At 42.2% G+C, this 15,910-nt stretch overlaps 2 protein-coding genes across 4 annotated transcripts in view; one reads left to right on the top strand and one right to left on the bottom strand.

The window, feature by feature from the left end:
- The window catches only part of ADAL (adenosine deaminase like), a 27,629-nt gene extending 13,713 nt beyond the window's left edge, over positions 1-13,916 (bottom strand). For all 3 annotated transcript variants that reach the window (XM_008702178.2, XM_008702174.2, XM_008702176.2), the window contains exons 1-6: positions 13,779-13,916; positions 7,454-7,689; positions 7,069-7,199; positions 6,493-6,553; positions 2,262-2,349; positions 143-224 (exon numbers count right to left, since the gene is read on the bottom strand). In XM_008702178.2, coding sequence (XP_008700400.1) covers positions 143-224; positions 2,262-2,349; positions 6,493-6,553; positions 7,069-7,199; positions 7,454-7,639 — 548 coding nt within the window. In that variant the 5' untranslated portion in view covers positions 7,640-7,689; positions 13,779-13,916. The remainder of the gene's footprint in view (positions 1-142; positions 225-2,261; positions 2,350-6,492; positions 6,554-7,068; positions 7,200-7,453; positions 7,690-13,778) is intronic.
- LCMT2 (leucine carboxyl methyltransferase 2) lies at positions 13,818-15,910 on the top strand. The gene is given in 2 exon segments (XM_008702173.2): positions 13,818-15,388; positions 15,390-15,910. Coding segments are annotated over 2 exon segments (2,031 nt in total). The 3' UTR covers positions 15,850-15,910.

Below are 15,910 nucleotides of genomic sequence, written 5' to 3'. Positions count from 1 at the left end.
TAAATTTCTTGACTCCATTTTTCTAAGATAAACATCAGTTACTGTTTGATTTATAAAAATCTATTACATGCATGATCAAAATAATAACATTTTCACATTCTAGCTTTTTCAATGGTGACCACTAAGGTACAATGCTTCTTACCTAACATCAATGTCTATGTTTTCTTGTTTGGACTGTTTTATACCCTCAAGTACAGATTCCACATAAGTCTTTTTAGTCATTCCTGGAAAGGACATAAAGAAAGTATTTGTAAAGAGATCATCAACCATTTCATCCTTCAACATTAACATCCTTCTATGAACAATCACATTTTCACTTTATGCTGTGACAAGGGCATGATTAAAGATGAGGTAAAACATAGCCGTATGGGTACACTTTCATAAATGCTAACAGTGCTTTAATAAATTTTTTTAAAAATGAAGTGCTAGAAAGCAGAAATGGAAAAAAAGACATAAAATATAAGCCCATTTAAAAATTATTCTTAGATTCAACAGACATAAAACTACCCTCACAGGGGCGCCTGGCTGGCTCAGCTGGTAGAGCGTGCAACTCTTGATCTTAGGGTCATGAGTTCAAGCCCTGTGTTCAGTGGGGAGCCTAGTTAAAAACAAACAAACTAAAAAACAAAACTATTCTCCCAAATTGCTATAAAAATCTAAAATGCCTGTTCTAACAAAACAAGAAGAGCCCTTTTCTAATGCCTGTCCCTAAAAAAACAGAAACAAAAACAAACCATTTCTCTTTACTAGCAGAATGTTTTCCTGCTGGTCCAGAAAAAAAATCCCCTCTTGGGTTCCTGCCTCTTCAATCCTGGCCAGGCTCAGTGTTTCCATCCAGGGCACTAGAGCAGTTCTTCCAGTTTTGGGTCTCCAGAACAACCTCCTCTACAGTATTCTCGTACCCAATAATAAAATGCTTACTTTTGGCAGGAAATTTCCAATAACACACAAAATTATAAAGAAAAAAATGAGTAACCTATAATCCCACCACTCAGAGATAACCACTCTCTGTTTTTCTAAGTATACATATCTTTTTGAATAAATGAGAAGCTACTAAGTACATATGTATCCTGTTCAGTCACTTAATACAGTCCTGTATTGAGTGTTATACCCAAGTCTTTATAGTATCTTTGCAAATATTTTTAACGGTTGCCTCACACTCCATTAACCTTTATTTAACCTTTCCCCTGTTGTTGCATATCAGGTTAGCGTCCCTCTTGGAATCTCCATTCAAAGAGCAAAGTAGCTCTAATAAGTGGCAGGTTTCTTCTCTCCTTCCCTTTTACTATCCTCACCAGTGTAATTTGGATCTGATCCTACAATTTAAAAATGTGAGATAAGAATCTTCTGCTTGGGGGCGCCTGGGTGGCACAGCGGTTAAGCGTCTGCCTTCGGCTCAGGGCGTGATCCTGGTGTTATGGGATCGAGCCCCACATCAGGCTCCTCTGCTATGAGCCTGCTTCTTCCTCTCCCACTCCCCCTGCTTGTGTTCCCTCTCTCGCTCGCTGTCTCTATCTCTGTCGAATAAATAAATAAAATCTTAAAAAAAAAAAAAAAGAATCTTCTGCTTGTCCCATTTCAACACTTACTTTATGTAGTTTTAAAAAGTTTATCCCCTGAATGACTGGGCTGCACATGTCAGGGTGCAAGATGAACTGGCAGGGCCTTTTCAGGTCACAGACAAAGGACTAAGAGGGGCCCAATGACACTACATAATATCTCTCCATGCTGCCCTTACGAAAAGAGGGTTTCAGGAAATTTCTCTAGACCACATCCAGATCCATTCATCTCCATCCAGAGAGGTTTTACCACCGCACCGCTTGATCCTGGCCTAAGATCCACTTCTCTGAGAAGTGACCGAAAAACTTTCATTTCTGTGATTGTCATAAAACATGACTCAGCATCTACTCAGTGACACTGTCTCACAAGTGCCCTTGATGTAAGGAGCAAGAAATAGCCTCTGTTTAAGACAGCGTAACTCTAAGGAGCAAGTATTATTTTTCCTCAGAGTGAAAAAAATACACAAGAACCAACAAAATTTTTGCAGGCCTTTTAATTTCCCTTAAACAGATAATCCTTGACCTGATTTTTTAACTCAACAACTCATTAATAATGTACATCAGAAGATCTGGACTGTTAAAAAAACAAACAAAAAAACAAAAAAAAAGATTTGGACTGCTGACTCTACAACACTGTAAAAGTGTTTCATATTCTCATAAACACACGAATCATCAAAGCATAGAGGAAAAAAGTGCATTTACCTGTGGCATTCTCTCTTCTGGGTGTGCTCCGTAGTTCCAGGTACTTGACGCCATCATCTGCAAATTCTTTAATAACATCTTTTGTGACCTGATAGTTAAGGCAACCAACACAATATTGATAGTTAGTGTAAGGGTCCCAGCGAAAATGCCAAATGCTACAGCTTTATTTCACGTACGAAATTTGATTTGCAAAAAATGTTGCAAGTCTCTCATGTGGTTAAGGTGACCTGCTTTGTCATACCCCCCCCCCCCCCGCTGGAGACTGTGATAAGACTGTAACACTTCCAAGAGTTCCCATCACAACCCTCATTCTCACATTAAATCCAAATCTGCACATCACACACACTTTTTATTTCTCTTTTTTCGTTTTAGCCATTTCTCCATTTCCTAGTGCTCATGGCAGCTGATAAAACAGAGAAATGAGGCAAAACTAAAAGTACTTATGAGTGTGTAGTGTGGTACTAGGAAGGTACGTATGGAAATAAGTGGCTAAAACAATTAGACATTACTGACGTACCATTTAAAGTCATGGCTTAAAGTTCCTATTGAAGTTATTTATGAGTAAGTTGTATTCTTCAAGAGTTTCTTCAGGCAGGGTGAAATTTTCCCTAGGAGTACTTAGAAAAATCTCTCTTTGGCAAAGAAAATGGGTGATAAATATGAGTAAAATGGTATCTAATTAGCACAAATTTCAACAATCCAAAAATGACTAAATGACCAGGGTAAATGATATCAAAAGGATGAAGGCATGTTTTCCTTCTCTGCCATCAATCCAGAAAGAATACCAAATCTAGAAGGACCAGGTTGGAAATGCTGTGACAACCAGCCCTAGCTAGTCCTTGTAGTTGGTACCCTAATCTTAACCTGTTTTGACTACATGCACAAGTGCAGGCAAGTGCAGTGTCCTGGCAAAGGAACAAGGGCTGGCTGATTGTGTAGACAGTGCCTAACACTTTGGTGGATTCATTGTAATCCAAGCTCTGGGCTCCATCTGGTTGTGTTTGTGTGTGTGTGTGTGTGTGTGTGTGTGTGTGTGTGTGTGTGTGTGCGCGTGTTTAATTAAAGCCAAAAAGGAATTTATTATAATATTAGAATATAAATATACTAAACTCAGATTCACCAGGAGGTCTGGAGAATCAGCCTCAGAGACTACACAGCTCAGGACAAGACAAAAGCATTCAAAATCAGATGATACTCTTGGACCAAGCAAGACACCACTGCTTCCTCCACCACCGGGCATGGCCCTGCAGCTTCTGTACCATCATCACAGGCACTGGACCCCATGGCACTGCTGCCCCCCAAATTCCATGTTGGTGCCAATGCTACCACCAGAGTGTGGGCCTCATCTATGCAGGCTGAGGAACTGCATCTTGTCACTGGCTCCAGAGCAGACACACAGAGGCCAACTCCCTCTACCCCAGCTCACATGTGGCTAATGCAGAAGCCTATCTGTTATGTATGCAATGACAAGGAGGGTGAAGTGAGGGTATGAAATGGCAGTCCTCGTGACTGATGAGACCACAGCTACTATCCAAGGCACCCTCTTTCCTGGTTTCTTGAGCTACCAGTGAAACCCAATAGAACAACAGAAGGCTGTCGGCAAGTGTGGAATGAGAGCAATGGGAAAATTTATCTAGGCCACAGTGAGGCCTGTGGAATCATCCGTACACAGGTCCAATAACACTTCCTTGGGGTCCACGTGTGTGTCTGCCAGATTCAGCCCTTTCTGCTCCATGCTGCAACGGGTACTGAGGACAACTCTTATTCGAGCTCCTTCTTCAGTTAGAGTTCGCCACAATTAGTTAAGTTTCTGCTTATTCAAAGGATGGTAAGACTGCATCTCTTGAATGAGAAAGAGCATGGGCTCTGGAACCAAAGATAGTCAATTCTGCCACTTTTTTTTTTTTTTTTTAGATTTTATTTATTTGACAGAGAGAGAGAGAACACAAGCAGGGGAAGTGGGAGAGGAAGAAGCAGGCTTTCAGCGGGGGAGCCTGAGGCGGGGCTCGATCCCAAAACGCTGGGATCACACCCTGAGCCGAAGGCAGATGCTTAACGACTGAGCCACCTAGGCGCCCCTCAATTCTGCCACTTACTCTCTCTGTGAGTGACGTGGAACAAGTTACATGTAATCAATTTAAGCCTCAGGGGCTTTTTCATCTGCAAAAAGGGAATAAAAACACCCGCCTCAGAAAGTCGTCTTGAATGTAGTGTCTGGCACATGTAATAGTTAATATAATTGTCTCAAGCACATTCCAATCCTTTCTCTTTGAGATTACATCCAGGTCATCTTAACTAGACTGTTAAGTGATCCACACACTCTTGGTCCCACATTTATGAACAAACAATCTCTTGGCTAACTTCCACACAGGGTTCATTTATTATATGTGAATGTTATTATAATCACTCTCAATGTCATCCTTCTGAACCACCTAAAGTTGCACATTTTAGTACCACTAAGTCAAATCACAGAATCGTAATTCCTTAACTCATTTTATATTTTTTAAAAGATTTATTTATTTGAGAGAGAAAGAGAGAGACTGAGTGCGTAGGTGTGCGCAAGGGTGTGCACAAGCGCGTGATTGTGCAAGAGTTGGGGGAGGGGCAGAGGGAGCAGAGGACTCCCCACTGAGCCTAAGGCAGGGTTCAATTTCATGACCCTAAGATCTTGACCTGAGCCGAGCACCCAGGGGCCCCTCCTTACCTCATTTTATTTTTAATAGTTTATTTATTTGAGAGAGAGCAAAAGAGAAAGCACAAGTAGTGGGGAGAGGCAGAGGGAAAGGGAGAAGCGGACTTCCTGCTGACGCAGGTCTCAATCCCAGGACCCTGGGATCATGACCTGAGTCGGAAGGCAGACGCTTAACTGGCTGAGCCACCTAGACGCCCCTTACCTCATTTAAATAAAGCTTTTTACCAACTTTGAAATGAATAAAATAATGAGCATGGCATTATTGTAGCCCTAGATAAGCTCTCAGAATCCAAGATTTCATCAGTTTTGCTCTGTTACAATCAACAACAGAAAGTGGGACAATCCTAGCAGCATTCAGTGGTATCTGCTGAGTGGCTAATTAGACAATCCTCCTTTGGGTTCTTATAAATCCCTGTGTGTATCTCTAACACACAGCTTACCTTATCATGTTGGTTTTATCTGCTTAGGGGTCTGTCTCTCTAACCTAACTATAAATTCCTCAGGGGGCAAGGACCATGTCCATCTATCTTCCAGGCTTTAGCGGAGTGCCTAGAACACTGTGGGCACTTGGGCAACTTTTGCTGAACTAAACTTTTCGAGTTAACTCTTCTCCAAAAGGTGACTGATTTATACTTATCATGAGGATCAGTCTCAGCCAGGAAGGAAAATTCTTTCCTGACCAGTCAAAAGTGAGTTCTTGAGAAACAAAGGCTGTACCTCTTACTCTGCATTTTTTTCTAATGGTTAAGAATACCGATAGGATTCTGTTTTTCTCCATCTACAAAGAGTACATTTTAAAATGTTACCCTAGTCAGACGATGATACAGAAGCCAGTCTTCCATATCAGAGTCTGGTATCACAGAGCAACAGATACGAGAACACAGGGGTGTCCTCTAGTCCTTCAACCCCAGAGGGAAGGACTAGGGATTAACCATTCAATCTCTAAGTACTTCTTGAACTTCATTCTCTACACTGTCCACTCAGGCAGTTAAAGTATCTCAAGCAATGCAGATAAAGCCTTATCAAAGAAATGCCCATCTACTGTCAAATATTTAATATAATATGTTATATATGGAAAACAGGACAAGAGTTTATCCTCTGTGTAACAGAATACATTGATCTTGGTTCTTTTCTCAGATCTTTTACAATGAATGTAGTCTTTTGATATTAGCTCTTGGCAAATGTCTTACATTGGTTTTGAAAAGAGCTGCCATAAAAAAGCGGAAAATATTTTTCATTTGACTCTTTTTTTTTTTTTTTTTTTTAAAGATTTTATTTATTTATTTGACAGAGATAGAGACAGCCAGCGAGAGAGGGAACACAGGCAGGGGGAGTGGGAGAGGAAGAAGCAGGCTCACAGCGCAAGAGCCTGATGTGGGGCTCGATCCCATAACGCCGGGATCACGCCCTGAGCCGAAGGCAGACGCTTAACCGCTGTGCCACCCAGGTGCCCCTCATTTGACTCTTGATGTGCAATACCAGAAAGGCATAAATTACTTAATGATTTTTAAACCACTCTAAAAATTCTTCATTTCTCACCATTAGAATATCTTCAGGGCTATTAGTAAGTTGATGAATAATCTGAAACATCTGGAAACATCTGCAACAGGAAAAGTTTGAACATATTCTAGTCATCAAAAACTTGTCACTCAAGACAAACCCACTAAATTCAATGAATATATTTTAGGCTAATACTAGTTATATATTATAAAAAACTATATAGAATAGGTTTTTCAAAAATTACACTGATCTGGAAGGATAATCAAATGACTGAAAACAAAATGTTACTTTTAAGGGGGAAATACTAGTTTTCCTTTGCCACACCCCCGCCCCCTGCTAATAGCAGCAAACAGGGAGAAAATTCAATAAGCCTACATTTTCGCGTCTAAAGAATATTCTAATACAGTATAACTTTACAAACAACATAAATCATGAAAAATACTGTCAACGGTCTAACAGGTGGAAAAAAAATGCTATATGTCAAGGTATACTCTTCACACCAGATGGCTCCCCAATTCCTTTAATTACTAAAATCTGGATTCTTACAGACTATTTACAATCTCAAAACAGTCATAGAGAGAAAAAGAAGTATGTCCACAACCTCCCCAAACTCACTCTTCTAAAGTTCTTTTTTTTCCCTTGTTAATCACAGTCATCTGATCATGGATTTTAAGATCTGGCTTCTTGGCTATCAGTTTCTTCATGGTTTTAGAACTAATGGATCCATTCAGATGGGCATGAAGTTCCTAAAACAAGAGAATACAATCAGTAAAAACTTCTCAAGTATCCACTAGATTCACAGCATCCTGCCAGGTACCTGATGTTTGTAACCTGCACTAGGTAAATTGCCTACTGGATGTAGTTACATAACTTTTAAAGTTTACAAAACTTACAAACTCTACCTATAAAATTTACTTTTCTTTGTGGGAAAAAAACCTAAACAAACACAGACATCCTTATAATTAGCAACCACTCCAAAATTCTGTGGTTGAATTCTCACCACTTTAGGTAATTCTGAGTAAAAGGCTGTCTTCCACGGCTGTCGGTGTTCTTCTGTTTCCATCGTGATGTCGCAGAATAACAAGGTCTTTCTCCAAATAGTCTTACTCTTGTTAGGAACAGTACAATGTGCTTCAGTCAGTAAGTTTTGTGGTCTTGAATTTCCTTCAGATTGCTTTATGTCCATACATTTTGATAAGATAATCTGTATATATGTAGCTCTGGGCTCAGCTTCCCCTATTTAAACAAATGTGAACATCTTCAGATGTTGACATAAAAACAAAGAAACAAAATTTTGCCACTTTATTCCTCAAAAGACAAAAAGCCCCTTCAATGCTATTTAAGCCAATTAACAATCTAACCTAGAAATAAGAAAAGGCCTCAAACTGGTAAGAAGTGGGTGAAAATCTGAAATTTAGTAAGGTGTATTCCTTACCTTAGACCTTTCTATAAAACTACTACTTTTTTTAAAAAGATTTTATTTATTTGAGAGAGAGTGTGCACATGAACAGGGGCCGTGGGAAGGGCAGAGGGAGAGGGAAAAGCAGGCTCCCGCTGAGCAGGGAGCCCCATGCAGTGCTTTGTGGGGCTGGATCCCAGGACCTTGGAGTCATGACTCAAGCTGAAGGCAGATGCTTAACCGACTGAGTCACCCATGCGCCCCTGTAAAAGTACTTCTGAAAGTAGAAATTTAAAGCCTATTTTGGGTAAAAAGTGACATTTTTGAGCTGTTTGAAGATGTAAAGGAAGGGCGGAGGCAGTGGAATCAGATGGACCCACATTAATCCTTATACCAGTTCTGTCATTTAGTAGCTGTATGGCCTTAGTTACTAAACTAATGGTTTCAGTCTCCTTATTTGTAAAAATGGGATAAAAATGCAGAGTAGCTCTAAGGATTACTAAAGTAATTTAAATTTCCCTCTGCTATGCTCCCATATAATTCAGTCACTACCTTTAAATTAGCACTTTATCACACTGTATCCCAGTCACTGTTTTTTGTTTTGTTTTGGTTTGTTTGGTTTTTTTTTTTTTAAAGTACGCTCCATGCCCAGCACGGAGCGCAACACAAGGCTTAAATCAAGACCCTGAGATCAGGGGCGCCTGGGTGGCTCAGTCGTTAAGCGTCTGCCTTCGGCTCAGGTCATGATCCCAGCGTTCTGGGATCGAGTCCCACATTGGGATCCTCTGCTGGGAGCCTGCTTCTCCCTCTCCCACTCCCCCTGCTTGTGTTCCCTCTCTCACTGCCTCTCTGTCAAATAAATAAAATCTTTATATATAAAAAAAAAAAAGACCCTGAGATCAAGACCTGAGCTGAGATCAAGAGTCTAATGCTTAACCAACTGAGCCACTCAGGTGCCCCATCCCAATCACTGATTTACTTGTCTTTCTTCCCCACTAGACCATAAACTTCAGAAGAACAAGGACTATGGCTAATTCTACCTCCCTAACACCTAGGACAGTGTCTAGCACATTGTAGGTGATAAATAAATCCTAACTTCCCTTCACCTCTGAAGGTGGCTTATAAATTAAGATAAAATTCCAAATGAAATTTAGTGATTTTTCAGAATAGCCACCCTGACCCTCTGGGTTCTCACATATCAATGACAACGATGTTGATAGGAAGAGCAGTTTTCATTCAGAGCCTACCAGATATGTAGCAAGTGCTTTTACTATTATCTTTAATTCTTGCAATAACTTTGCAAAATAAACAGTTTTGCCGAATTACAAATCAATAAATTGATACTGAGAGGGTTAAATAAGTGCCACATTATTAAAATGGGCAAAAAAGAAAACAGTTTGGGGGCACCTGAGTGGCTCAGCCAATTGAGAGTCCAACTCTTGGTTTCAGCTCTGGTCATGATCTCAGGGTTGTGGGATCAGGCCCCACATAGGGCTCTGGGCTCAGCGCAGAGTCTGCTGAAGAGTCTCTCTCTTCCTCCCCTTCCCCTTCTGCCCCTCTCCCCTGCTCATGCATGTGTGCACACTTTCTCTCTCTCAATAAAAAAATAAATAAAATTAAAAAAAAAAAGTTTGTACAGGACCACACAGAGCCACAGAAATCCACAGAAAGGCCAACACAGTATAAAATAAAAGTGGCATTTCAATACTATGCTATAGTAAATGCTTCATAAATAGTAACAAATGGAAAAGATAGGCTGTTTAACTAATATGCTTACTATTCCTACCAAAATACACAGTAGATAGCATTAAGATGGAAAAACACACGTTATCTTCCATAGGTAAAATCAATTTGCCATAAATTGACTTTTAAAGTAAATGTTAATGAAAATATTCCCAAAGTTATTTCTTAGAAATTGATTTTTAAAGTTCATGTGGAGGGGCGCCTGGGTGGCATAGTGGTTAAGCGTCTGCCTTCGGCTCAGGGCGTGATCCCGGCGTTGTGGGATCGAGCCCCACATCAGGCTCCTCCACTATGAGCCTGCTTCTTCCTCTCCCACTCCCCCTGCTTGTGTTCCCTCTCTCGCTGGCTGTCACTATCTCTGTCAAGTAAATAAATAAAATCTTTAAAAAAAAAATAAAAGTTCATGTGGAAGACTTAACTTATAAAATTATCCAGAAAAAATTGTGGATCTCAAAAGAAAAATACTCAATACTGAAGGTGTGAGTAAAAGTTCTGGTGGAAACAGAATTTGGTATGGTCTTTTTAGAAAGCAATTTGGCAATATCTATTAGCGCGCGCGCACACACACACACACACAACACAAAACATTATTCCTGACCAAATAATTCTACTTTTAAGAATTTATCCTATATCTTATAGAATATGCACAAATACATTTCTTATGATATATAATAGCAAAAAATTGGAAACAACCTAAATCCATCAGTAGGCTACTGGCTAAATTAATTATATCTCGATCCAACTGAGTATCTATAAGAAAAGACTTCTATGATATAGTGTTACTTCCAAAAAGTAACAAAATATATTGCTTAGAAAGATGGCATTTATGAACAAAACATGTTTTATTTATTTATAATTATGGGTTGGAAGTGGCAAACGTCAGGGGAGAAAATTTTACTTTTATTTACCATAGTTTCCTGCAATTTGAAGGTTTTACAACAAGCATGTAATACTTGATTGCTTTCTGAAATAACTTTAATAAGTTAAAATGTGAAATAATAAAAAAATTTATATGATTTACTAATTTTAATAAAAATAAATAGTAAATTAACTGTTTAAAATAATTATTTATAAAATAATTAAATAATTTTAAAAACTTGCAAAACAGGGGTGCCCTAGTGGCTCAGTTTGTTAAGCGTCTGCCTTAGGCTCACATCACGATCCCAGGGTCCTGGGATAGAGCCCTGCATCAGGCTCCCTGCTCAGCAGGGAGTCTGCTTCTCCCTCTCCCTCCACCTGCCACCCTTGCTTGTGCTCTCTCTCTCTCAAATACTTGAATAAAATCTTTTAAAAAAACCTTGCAAAACAATTTTATTATTATGAGTTGAGACGGATGAACTTTTATGTTTAGACAATAGAATGACAGCCTAAAAAAGTACTTAAGGCATTTTTCATAGCGGACTGATGATAAATCTGACAAGCGGCTAGCTTTTTAAATACATTTTCAGTCCCACTCTAGGATCCCGATATTATCTTGTGCTACATTCAAACCACCCTCCATAGTGACCTTTAACTAACTGTGAGTAAATTTACTGACCCACTGGCTACAATGTTAACCTCTGGAAATTTGAGATCCACCAAAAAGCACAATCTTTACACATTTAAAAAGCTGTTGTTTCACTGATCCATGCCTAACATACTGTCATCAACAATACCATGCCCTGCCAAATTCTACCTTCCTGGGCTAGGTTTGGTATGGGTTCGAAGAAGCTGCGGTAGGAGTGAGGAGCCAAAAGGCAACACATTGAGATAAGATGTTTCTACATTTGTACTATATTTCATCAAGTCAGAGCAGGGCCAGAACCAAGTCTCCTGTCTCTCAGAGAACTTTTTTCATGCCCAAAAAAGAAAAGGGAATTCAGAATAATAAAGACAAGTGTTATTCTCTCTTAAGCACTTATCATGATGCAAGCACTGAGATATTATTATTCTCATTTTACATAAACAGGTTAAAAAGTAATCAGAAAACAATCCTATGGTACCCAAATCACAAACTTTGCTCCATTCTCTCTCTTCCTGAATCACCTTTCTTGATCTGTTCTTAATCAAAAAAATAGTATTTCTAAATCATCACCTAAATTTTACTCATCATTAAAAACTCACTTCTACAGCATGATATATATATTTTAAAGTCCTACGATTTTTGTTTTTCTTCTTCTTTGGCCCTCAATCGACTATGAGACACCTCAGAAAGCAGCACTTACTCCTCTCATTTTAGACATGAAGATCCCAGGCCCAGCAATCTCAGGGGAGTGCTTCTCCTATCCCCATCAGGGACCATTCCAAACACCTCCACTAGACCCAATCACCTCACACTGAACTAACAGCCCAGCTGCCAGCTGTTACAGAGGTAACAGAAGCCATCAGGCAAGAATTCCCTCTATTTTTCTCTGTCCTCACCTGCACCTCAACTTACCTTTATCTGTACACTTTCTTCTCTCATAAGTCAGAGAAAAAGGATTCATTCTTCTATCCTCAACACTAACTTGTGCCCTAGATCCCATTCCCTCCTAGTTATTTCAAGTCATTACTCCACCAGTTAACCTTCTCAATTTTCTGTTCCTCCAACCTTTCTCTCCATTGGCTAATTTCTCTCAGGGAACCAACATGCATGTACATTATTGTTTCCACTAAAAAGCAAACAAACAAAAACCTTTCTTGTAACTCATATTCCTCTTTACTACCCTGTCTCTCCTCTCATTCTAAGCTAAGCTCCTCGGAGGCATAATTAGACTGGCTGCCTCCATTTAGTTAGTTCCCATTCACTGAAACATGAATTCTGCCCTCAGTGCTCCACAGAAATTTCTCTCCCTGAAGTCATTAAGAGCTCTTCAGCACCAAACCTAAAGACACTTTTCAGTTATCAAACCTTTATCCTGACTCAAGCATCTGAGTACAGTACCCAAATCCAAATTGGCTGGACTACTAAACTCTTGCTCTTGGGGCACCTGGGTGGCTCAGTCCGTTAAGCGTCTGCCTTTGGTCAGGTAATGATCCTGGGGTCCTGGGATCGAGCCCCGCGTTGGGCTCCCTGCTCAGTGGAGAGCCTGCTTCTCCCTCTTCCTCTGCCACTACCCCTGCTTGTGCTCTCTCGCTCTCTCTCTCTGTCAAATAAATAAAATCTTAAAAACAAAACAAAACTCTTGCTCTTAATCATTCTGTTAGGCTGCTTCAAGGTAACCATAGAGTCATGCTGATTTCCTTCTCCACCTCAGCCCCCGCAGTTCGTCATCAAATTCCAATCAATAAATTATAAATCTCCTAAATATCTCTGGAAGCAGTTTCCTACTGGTGATGACTTCCAAACACCCAACTCAGAAACTTACTGGTTATTTTAACCCCCCAGCAAGACTCAGACTGTATCAGAGGGAATAATCACCTCTCTTCTGTGATTTCCCTCCTCCGTGGATATATTCAACACTAACTTAGAATCACAAACTTTTCGAAGTGGAGGGGAATGTCATTTCATAACTGAGAAACAGAGGCTGAGTGTTTTACTTATTGTCAGCTCTGTACAGAGCCAGGAATACAAGGGAATTAATAGTATGTATCTGTGGGGAAACATTTATTGGATGAATCACAACCTCTGTAAAAGTTTCTTCATTTTGCACCTGGCCTCCATGACTTGTTTTCAGATTTAAATGGGATCTCTTTTCAAACTATGAAAGCATTAAATAAATGAGTAAGTACTAGTGGTTTGCATCTGAGGAACGACCCCTTCTTCTCCTTGCCCACCAACCAAAGTCAGTGGTTCTAACCCTACTTTGCCCCACCGGATTACTCAATGCTGTCCCTGCCGTCCAAGGAGGTCTGGTTGTCAGTCCTCACAATCACCCTTTAAAGGTTTCTGTCAACAGCTGACCCAACTATAAGGACTTAGCTAAATTTTCCCTTCAGACGGAAAGGCTTGTAAGAAAGCGACCACCTGACCTTCCCTGACACAGTCCACGTGCGCACAATAAGCCGCAGGGGTCAGTCTTCCACGAAAATGCAGTCCCAGAAAATCCAAAAAAAGTCAATCACAGTCGAATTTTAAAACAAGCTACACCCTCCTCAATTCTGATTGGTGAGGTGCCCTCTTTCCGGAAGTGACGCGCATCGCGGAAGGGGAGTCACGGAAGAGGGGTGCTTTTTCCGTACAGAAATCCCCGAGGTGGGTACTGCAGAACGAAAGAGAGCTCACCTCGGTGACGGACCGCCGCTCCTCTCCCTCTTCTCCGCCATGGGCCCGCGGAGCCGCGAGCGTCGGGCGGGGGCAGTACAAAGCACTAACGACAGCAGCGCCCTCAGCAAGAGTTCCCTGGCCGCGCGCGGGTACGTGCACGACCCCTTTGCCGCGTTGCTCGTTCCGGGGACCGCGCGCCGCGCGCCGCTCATCCACCGCGGCTACTACGTCCGCGCACGCGCCGTGGGGCACTGCGTGCGCGCCTTCCTGGAACGGACGTGCGCGGCCCCAGGCGTTCCTCGCGCCCAGATCTTGTCGCTGGGAGCTGGTTCAGATTCGCTGTATTTTCGCCTGAAAACTGCGGGCCGCCTGGCCGGGACTGCTGTCTGGGAAGTAGATTTTCCGGACGTGGCCCGGCGCAAAGCGGAGAGGATTCTAGATACGCCGGAACTGTGCGCCCTAACCGGGCCTTTCCAGAGCAGGGACCCCGCGTCAGCGCTCTGCTTTGAGAGTGTGGACTACCGCCTCCTAGGCCTGGACCTGAGGCAGCTCGCGCGATTGGACGAGGCCCTGGCCGCCGCGGGCCTTAACGCGGCCGTACCCACTCTGCTTCTAGCGGAGGCCGTGCTGACCTACCTTGAGCCGAATGATGCCGCGGCCCTCATCGCCTGGGCAGCCCGGCGTTTTCCTGATGCCCTTTTCGTGATCTATGAGCAGATGAGGCCGCATGACGCCTTTGGCCAGGTCATGCAGCAGCATTTTCAGCAGCTCAATTCTCCCCTGCATGGCCTAGACCGCTTTCCTGACGTGGAGGCCCAGCAGCACCGCTTCCTTCAGGCTGGCTGGACTGCCTGCTGTGCCGTGGACATGAATGAGTTCTATCGCTGCTTTCTCTCCTCGGAAGAATGCCAGCGCGTGGAGAATCTTGAACCTTTTGATGAGTTTGAGGAGTGGCATTTGAAGTGCGCCCACTATTTCATTCTGGCCGCTTCTAGAGGAGCCACTCTCTCCCAAACTCTGGTGTTTCCACCCTCAGAGGCGTTTCCTCGAATAGATCCTGCTTCTCCATCAGGCGTCTTCCCTGCCAGTGTAGTCACTAGTGACAGCAAGGGCCCAGACCTTAAGAGATACGGGCATGCCTCTGTCCTTTTGAGCCCAAGCGTCATTCTTAGTGCAGGAGGATTTGGAGAGCAAGAGGGGCGGCATTGCCGAGTGAGCAAGTTTCACTTGCTTTCAAGATATTGTGACTTTGAATGGAAAGGCAACCAAACATGCAGTTGTGGGACTGGAGCCCAGTGGGATGGGCGCCTTTATCACACCATGACAAGACTTTCAGATACTGAGGTTTTGGTTCTGGGAGGGAGACTGTCCCCAGTAACTCCAGCCTTGGGGATTCTCCAACTGGGTGTCTCTAAGAGTGAGGATAATAGCACTGAGGATCTAAATGTAACAGTAACAAAGGCCGGCCCAGAAGATTCCATGCTATCATGTTGGCGGCATTCAACAACAGAAGTGTCCTATGAGAATCAGAAATATTTGTTTGTGTATGGGGGTCGAAGTGTGGTAGAACCTGTACTAAGTGACTGGCATTTCCTACATGTGGGGACAATGGCTTGGGTCAGTATCCCAGCATTCACACAGTGCCTGCAGCTGGCAAGGGGGAGCCCTTATTGCTGGAGGTCTGGGTGCTTCTGAGGAGCCACTGAGCTCTGTACTCTTTCTAAAACCAATCTCTTGTGGATTCCTCTGGGAATCAATAGTCATCCAGCCTCCCATTACTCCAAGGTATTCCCACACAGCTCATGTGATCCATGGGAAGCTTCTACTGGTTGGAGGGGTCTGGATTCATTCTTCCTCAGTTCCTGGAGTGACTGTTATTGATTTGACTACAGGACTGAGCTCTGAGTATCAAATTGATACAACATGTGTGCCATGGCCATTAATGTTACACAATCATACCAGCATCCTCCTTCCTGAAGAGCAGCAGCTCCTGCTCCTTGGAGGTGGTGGGAACTGCTTTTCCTTTGGCACCTACTTCAACCCACATACAGTGACATTAGACCTTTCTTCCTTAAGTGCTGGACAGTAGGACTGAACTTTTGATATATTGAGGACCCACTAACGTAGACAATAAAGGTTTCCACAAATAG

The sequence above is a fragment of the Ursus maritimus genome, unplaced genomic scaffold, assembly GCF_017311325.1.
Source record: "Ursus maritimus isolate PB19 unplaced genomic scaffold, ASM1731132v1 scaffold_35, whole genome shotgun sequence".
In the NCBI taxonomy this organism is placed as follows: domain Eukaryota; kingdom Metazoa; phylum Chordata; class Mammalia; order Carnivora; family Ursidae; genus Ursus; species Ursus maritimus.
Note: the sequence above shows the minus strand (reverse complement) of the source record. Positions and strands in the feature narration are given on the sequence as shown.